Source organism: Myotis davidii, unplaced genomic scaffold, assembly GCF_000327345.1.
Source record: "Myotis davidii unplaced genomic scaffold, ASM32734v1 scaffold147, whole genome shotgun sequence".
In the NCBI taxonomy this organism is placed as follows: Eukaryota; Metazoa; Chordata; class Mammalia; order Chiroptera; family Vespertilionidae; genus Myotis; species Myotis davidii.
Genome location: NW_006383010.1, coordinates 66,054 through 74,553, shown reverse-complemented (window position 1 = coordinate 74,553; position 8,500 = coordinate 66,054). Strand labels below are relative to the sequence as shown.

The 8,500-nt window shown below is 33.7% G+C and overlaps 1 protein-coding gene across 1 annotated transcript in view; it reads right to left on the bottom strand.

Annotated features, from left to right (window-relative positions):
* Nucleotides 1–8,500, bottom strand: part of KPNA5 (karyopherin subunit alpha 5) — a 32,518-nt gene that overhangs the window by 18,599 nt on the left and 5,419 nt on the right. The window contains exons 2-6 of the mRNA XM_006778413.2: nt 7,767–7,868; nt 7,559–7,658; nt 3,891–3,985; nt 2,831–2,962; nt 639–727 (exon numbers count right to left, since the gene is read on the bottom strand). Of these exons, the coding sequence (XP_006778476.1) occupies nt 639–727; nt 2,831–2,962; nt 3,891–3,985; nt 7,559–7,658; nt 7,767–7,868 (518 nt within the window). The remainder of the gene's footprint in view (nt 1–638; nt 728–2,830; nt 2,963–3,890; nt 3,986–7,558; nt 7,659–7,766; nt 7,869–8,500) is intronic.

Below are 8,500 nucleotides of genomic sequence, written 5' to 3'. Positions count from 1 at the left end.
AGTCAGAGAAAGATAAATATCACATGCTCTCTCACACTGATGTTTCTCCCTCTGGGATATAATGAACAATATAAACTGATGAACAAAAACAGATCCAGAGACAAACAAACACTGAACAGACCATCCAACCTCAAAGAAAAGGCGGGGGTGGTGGTGGTGGGGGGAGTGGGGGTAAGAGATCCACCAAAGGACTTGGATGCATGCATATTAGCATAACCAATTGCCATGGACACTGAGGTGGTGGGGCTTGTCCTGGGGGGCAGGAATGGCGGGGGACGAGGGGTCAATAGGAGAAAAGGGAGACATATGTAATACTTTAAACAATAATAAAAAAGAAACAAAAACAAATAAAATAAAATAAAAATACTACTACATACCCCTTTTTTGTAGAGTAATTATTTAACACAGTAAGCATCAAATAAGCAATGACCACTGTGAAGTATGGATTAGGAAAACATCCTAGTAAAGAACATATATTTTTTCTAATGTTTTCAAGCGATTACAGGCATGGCTAAACATAGCCAAATTTAAAAACATTACTTAAAAACTTAATTGTAAGTACATAAAAATGTAGTTATAATACAGTTTCTTTTCCAAAAGTAGTATTACTTCAATTGTGACTAATTTAAAGTACTTACTCTAAAAGAGGTGGAAGTATTTCACAGTTCAAAACAAAATCTCTGCATTCTGCATTGTCACCAGCAATATTACCAAGTGCCCAAACAGCCTCAGAAAAAGAAAAATATTGTTATAACAATATCATAAATAAAATGCTCCCTCTTACCATGAGGTTTTAGTACAGAAGGAACAAAGTTTCCCAGATGTTAAAAAAAAAAATGCTAGTGCCCTAGCTGGTTTGGCTCAGTGAATAGAGTATCAGCCCTCGGACTGAAGGGTACGGTGTTCGATTCTGGTCAAGGGCACATACCTGGGTTGCAGGCTGCAGCCCCCATGCAGGAGGCAGCCAATCAATGTGTCTCACATTGATGTTTCTCTCTCTGTCTCTCCTCCCTTGCACTCTCTTTACAAAAAATCCATGGAAAAATATCCTCGGGTGAGGATTAACAAAAAAATTTAAAAATGCTAGTAGGACAGTAAGAAAGAAAACCTTTAAGTGTTATTTAATCAAACTGAAGGCCAGTACATTTCTAAAGTTTTTCTTACGTACTACTGAAATGTTTATACTATTCTATAAAGAAATACCAATCTTCGAGACAAAATATATCTATTTAGTGAATTTTCCAATTACATAAACTAGAAGTTTGCTCCTATTACAAGGAATCCACTCACTGGGAAGAAACTGATTTGTAAAAGAAGGGAAAGTCAAAGCATAGAAAAGTTAAGTAAAGCTAATAAGAGGAATAGCTTAGACTGATCCTTGACAAAAAGTGTGCAATCAGTCCAGGTTCATTATATTTTTTAAATAAATGGTAGTAAGAGATCAAATTCTTCATTTGTTAAATTTCAATTAGATGAGAAATTATGCAAATGTGAATTATCATTTTATTATATTCTCACGCTCCCACAGAGGGAGTGCCGCTCAGCCAGAAGCCAGGCTCACGGCTGGTGAGTGCAGCCACGGTGCCGGGAATGTCGTACACGGGCACCTCTAGTTTTATTATATTCTCATTTCAAATTCTTCATATAAGCACAAAAATAGACATAAGTTACTCTTTCAATTGGGAAAATTTTATAGTTACGGTTTAAAAGCATGAGTTAATGTCTTTAACATCTACTTTAGTGTGTATGTGTTTTTAAGAAAACTCTTTTAAAATAACTCTCTCCCTCTGTGAAGTCTAATATTCTGTTGGTGAGGATATCAATTGGTATAACTTTTTGGGGGGTCAACTTTGAAATATGAAATAAAAACTCTAAGAAGTTTTCTATTGACAGGGTAAAGTCATTTTTCCCTAATAAAATAATTATGAGGCACATAAAAACTAATATATAACAATGTTATCACAATATTAATAATACTAATAAACTAGAAATAACTCCAATGTATAATTGAGAAATCAATTTCTTGAATGGATGACTAATCAGTAAAATTTTCTTTGAATATAATTAATTCCATAAGAATAAGCTCCCAATATTAGTGTTAAGTGGGAAACTATAAATATATATGTGATCAATTTGCATTAAAAGGATTTAAAACAAAATACCAATACATTTTATTTTGTTTGGATGGCACAAATTTTATGTTTAAAATTTTCCTTGTACAACAACTATAAGAATTTATTCATAAAGTTTATTTTTAAATGGTTCTATTCTAAATCATGTAATGTTTTTAAAAAGGAACAACAAGCCTGACCAGTGTGGCTCAGTGATTGAGCATCGACCCAGGAACCAAGAGGTCATGGATTCGGTTCCTGGTCAGGTTGCAGGTTCAATCCCTAGTAAGGGGTGTGCAGAAGGCAGCCGATCCCTCTCCCTTACTCTCTCTCTCTAAAAATCAATTTTTTAAAAAAGAAACAAAAAAATAATAAATGTTCTTGCAAAGAATAAGGAGTCAGAACAGCGCAGGTTTAAAATTTGGTTCAGCCATTACTGTGACTTTGGGTAAATTACTAACTTTCTGGGTCTCAGTATGCTCTTTTATAAATGGGTATCATACTTCCTTATAGCTGAGATCACATTTATAAATAACCAGGATGATGCCCGAGACAGTTAATTTTCCTTTCCAATTTGACATGATGGAAATCACTGTATTTGTAACAAATACAATACACAGGAAATTTAGTAAAAACAAAATTCAAATCATAATCACCAGTGGTACTTTCATGAGAAAATTAAAAATCTAATAAATATAACAGTTCAAATAGAAACTTACCTGTTCTTGAACATCTTCATGCTCTGAATTTAGAAGTTTGATAAAAATTGGAACAGCCCCTGTTTCAATCACTACCTTGGTATGAAGAAAAGTTCCAGACGCTATATTAGTTAATGCCCAGGCAGCCTCAAACTAAAGAAAAATAAAAGTAGAGTAAATGAAAGCACCAAAGAAATGTCAGAAAAAGAATGGAAGAAGAGTGGAAGGAAAGACTTAGTGGGACAAGTCTGAGATATGGACAGCCTTATATTTAATAAGATTAAATTTGAAATCAGATTTCACAGAAGAAAATAAACCTTAATTTTTAAAAAGAACTCTCAGTCTGGGAAAATAAGAACTAAGGAAAATATAATAAAAATTTACAACTAATGAACCACAAGTGAACACATTTGAATTTGTAATTCACAAAACTCTTAATGTCTATTAGAGAGCCAGATGTTCTAAAGCAAGCAGTTTAAAATTAATGACACACTACTTAAGAGAAAAATATATTTATGAAAACTTAGAACTATAAAAGGTAGTTTCGTTTCCCTAGTGATCATCTAGTCCCAACCTTCTCATTTAAGAAATAAGAAAATTAGAAGTCCAGAGATTTAGGTGATTTGTTCAAGGTTAAAGAGTTCACTATTGACAAGGCCACAAGTAGGACCTCTGGTATTCTTTTAAGCAGCAGAGCCTCTGAGAAGTTAGTTAAATCAATTCACTTAGAATCTGTATATACTTATATGTGATGGATTTATAACAAAAACAACTGAGAAAATTCAATCCATGTCTCCCCCCAAAAAAACACAAAAAACTAAATGACCTGCAAATCCACAGGCTAACTAAGGAGTAACAATTAAGTTATCAGGAATGACTTTATAAACTTTTCCCAAAATTACTAACAGTTCCTAGAAGACAACCATGACCATGGTAAGACAAGTGATACCACCTTTTCCTTTCGTTGCCAAGTACTCACGGAAGCTGACAATATCTTCAGTACTGCAGAAGCTGCTTTCACAAAAAACTTCAATCATGTCATTTCTAGAAAGCAATTAAGAACAAAAACTATAGAACTCACCTGTAAAGTACAATTTTCATTTCTTTCAAGAAATTTCACAAATCTCTGTACAACGCCAGGTTTCTGTATAACTTGATCAATTGGTGGATTAGGTTCTAAAAATTAAAAAAAAATTAAGTTATTACATAGACAAAAAGAGACAATGATCTGGTGTCTGTGTCAATTAACAGGCACACAAAATAACTCTTTCTTAGGTTTCACTGACCAAGTTTAAAATTCTAGCTGGATATAATTGAAGAAAACATATGTTCTTATAATTGCAATGTTTACTGCAAAGCCAATTCTTTTCCAATAACTATAATAACAAGAAAATTTAGGAAAAGGGAGGTGAGGGTAGGTGGGAGTGGGCAAAGGGGGGAGAAATAGGGACAGACAGAGACCATGCTTGGGGCAATGGGTGCACGACGCAGTGTGCTGACGATGTTTTATTGAGCTGTACACCTGAAACTTGTATGGTTTTGTGAACCACTGTCCCCCCCAATAAATTCAATTTAAAAATGATGAAAAATAGATAAATAAATAAATTTATGTGTACAAATATTTAAATTTAATAAGTTGAAGGCTATTAAGGAGTTCACCTTTACAACATGGGAGCTACTTTAATCCCATACTCAAAATACCAGCTGAGAAATAATGTTTCCACTAATTCTTTATAATCATACCCACATTTCCAGGGATGTCTCCATATTAGCCATGAATTGCCTAATGTCTCATTTTCTCAGGGTACTATTTATTATTTACATAAATGCTATTGGACTATCTAGAATTCTTGATAAATTTTCATGAAATGCAGAGGGCTTTTGAGAATCATAAAATATTTAAGAAATTTTAAAACAAAGACATTCAAAATTAAAATAAACAGATCTCAGTTACTCCAATCTAAGTACCAAGAACTCTTTCTTTTCCCTTACTTCAGCAAAAAGTAGACCCTAGGCTTCTCCAGCAACTTCTCTGTTGATGCTCCTTCGGGTTGGTTTTCTCCCTGTTGTCTACTTTCTTTCTAGAAAATTCACCTGTTAATTCACCTGTCCCTGTGATTATCATTTGTCATCATCCACAAATCTAACCCCCATAACTGAATTCTTCTCTCTTAGATTCTAGACCATATTTTAAGTGTCTTTTGCCCCATTTCTTATTCCCAACTTCTTTAAAAATGTAGCATAACCAAAACCAAACTCATAATATCACTGCTTATACCTTCCCCTTGCCCTGTACCCACTACCCAAATTTGTCTATTACTTAGTAATCTGTCCATCTATTATTCACAGAATAAAAAACCTCATTTCCACTTTTAACTCTTCCTTTTCTTCTAAATTCTGGTGTTTGGCTGCATTTCCAATCATAAATAACTCATATATACATGTTAAAATATTGTGTTTAATCAGTAGGATAAATAAAGTGTAACCATAAAAGAGCTGTATAAATCCTGTCATGATATAGAAAAAACTCTATTATACATTTTAAATCAGTGTAAATCTTAGAAATCATGTTCTCAATTGTTAAGGAAGGTTTATTTAGGAATGGGTTTCTTTCTCCCTTCTCTTCTTTTTTCTACAAATTTTCTGTCCTTTTCATTTGTTCAAAAACTAGTTTATTTCTGCCAAGTTGGTAAAGCCATAAACATAAAGTTTTGTTTGGGTGTTCTAAATGAAAAGTCTGAAATCTTCAAAATGTAAATTCTAGATCCTAGCTTAAACTATAATTATAGCTATAAAACATCAACAGGATAAAACAATACATTTGCCTCCACAGCCATGAGCCTGGCTTCTGGATGACCGAAATATATATATATATATATATGCCTAAGCAACTGAACAACTGAATGACTGAATGACTGGTCAAAAGGTTGCTCTGATGCGCACTGACCACCAGGGGGCAGACGCTCAATGCAGGAGCTGCCCCCTGGTGGTCAATGCACTCCCACAGCCAACCTCCTGTGGCACCTTCCCCCAGCTGGCCAACCTCCCGCCACCCCCATCACCAGCCAGGCCAAGGGACCTGGCCTCTAGTATAAAGGTAAGTACAATAGCAGTTATCTGCTTCAGCATTTGGAGAAATTTTTACAAAACTGGGATTTAAGAAAGAACAACTTGTGATTTACATCTACAAAAGTGGCCATGATAGGGAAGTAAATAGGATATTCTAGCAAAATGTCACTATTATGACTTAAATCAGAGTTCTTCTAGTTTTAGCCCCTTTTCCCATATTTCCTAGAGTAACGGACCAAGTAAAATGACAGTAAAACTAACATTTTTCTAGGCCTAAAAGATTTAGCAGGAACTCACAACAAGCAGTATAATTCCTGCTATGTGCCAACTTGGGCAAGCATAATCCCACTATAAAGAAACAGGAAAAAATCATTGGCTCTATGAAAAAGATACTACAGTTTAAAAGAAACAGAATACCATGAGGAATAGGGCAAATGAGGATAAAATATTAAAACTAAAGAATTAGTGGGGAAGTTGTGGTATAAAAACACTGTAGGCATATTCTAACATTCTTAAACAGAATTAAATCTAAATGAATCCTGCTAATTCGTTTTAATATAATGCATATATGAAAAAGAAATCTTGAAAGAGAATATGATAATGTAAAGTACTTTTAAATATTATCCTGATTCAAAAAATAATCCCAATTTCAAAAACAAAAATTGTGGAGTATTTTGAGGAAGAGGAAGCCGTTCTTGGTTATATAAGGATTTCCTAACACTTCTAAGCCACATTAGCTTGGCAGAAATGGAAAACAAAAGTTAAATATATCTGTAAACAAGAACTACAGTAAGAAAGCAAAGGCAAACATCTTGTCATTTATGCTGACCTGAAAATAAAATTTCTTTTACTCCTCATGTGTAACTAAATTCTGTCTCTCTTAGGAAGATAAAGCAGGTAGCCAAGAGCATTTTCAAAATTTTTATCAATTCATATATACAACTCAGTATGATTGGAATTACTAATTCTATAAATTACATAATTAAAATACAAGCGTTAAATTTTTATTTAATAAGTTTTTATAAACTCAACATAAAATTAGACAAATAACAGAGGCAAATTACAAAGGTCAAAAGTTAAAGAAAAATATTCAATTTAAATACTCAAAAAATGCTACATAATGAGCTACTATTACATGAGTATTTTTTCTTTTTATAATCATGCTATTAAGAATACAGTGAGCGCTAGCTGGTTTGGCTCAGTGGATAGAGCATTGGTCTGCGGACTGAAGGGTCTCAGGTTCGATTCCGGTCAAGGGCATGTACCTTGGTTGCAGGCACATCCCCAATAGGAGGTGTGCAGGAGGCAGCTGATCAATGTTTCTCTCTCATCGATGTCTCTAACTCTCTATCTCTCTTCCTTCCTCTCTGTACAAAATTAATAAAATATATATTTTTAAAAAAAATTTTTCTGAAAAAGTGTTTCTATAACTTTGTTTCTTGGCAGTGGGAATAATGATTTCTATATTTGCTTCTGTAATTTTTCTGTTTATATTTGCAAATATTCTATAATCAACATGTGTTACTTTGATAATGTTTAAAAATTGATTTTATTTAAAAACATATTTTAAAGAACAAGACCCTTCTAGCAAAGAAAAGTACTTCAAAAAATACCTTATAAATAAATTCAGTACTACAGAACATTGTAATATCAAATAAGCATACTGAAAACAATTCTTGCCTTTAGAAAGCAGCTTTCTAAATTTCTGTGTCGCTGTTAGTTGTTCATCAGCATTATTAGAAAAAATCATCTGAACCATATCTGCGGTTATAACATCATCCTAAAACACAGAAAAGAAAATATAATTAATTTCATTTAAATACTTTACATAGATAACATCCGAAATAATGTTGAAGTATAATTTGAAATAGATTTTTATAATATCTACCTCTGGAATGGGTACAGTGGAACTGATATCTGGATCCTGAATAGGACTTTCTGGCATAGATTCATCACTTCTGGGCAAAGAGACATTTCTGCGTTTAAACAGCTGTAATAAAGAGAAATCACTCTAACATTGAGTTTTCCATAGAACAGTGGATTCCCACGGAATTATATTTTTTTGTGGAAGTGAATAAACAAGCTTATAATTTTTAAAACTATTAAAAATTCTGGATATTTTAATAATTTCATTTAAAATTATTTAAAATTCTGATTATGTTAATATTTCCCAATCATTATATCATGAAGACCTAAACTGTCTATGAGAAGTTAAATACTTGCTGGACTAGGTTAGCGCTTGTCCTGTAGGCTGTGTCGGGTCAATCTCAGGTCTTATCAAAGGCTAGTCTTGGCTGGGGCGGGGGGAGGCATCGATTGGGGAAAAAGAAGACAAATGTAAAACTTTGGAAAATTAAAAAAATAAAGAAAGGAAGAAAGAAAAAATAAAATAAAATTGGTTTTTATGTCAAATTAAAAAAAGGCCAAAGGACAGTGCAATATAAATTCAGTATGTGGCGCCGAAACCGGTTTGGCTCAGTGGATAGAGCGTTGGCCTGCGGACTGAAAGGTCCCAGGTTCGATTCCGGTCAAGGGCATGTACCTGGGTTGCGGGCACATCCCCAGTAGGAGGTGTGCAGGAGGCAGCTGGTCGATGTTTCTCTCTCATCGATGTTTCCAACT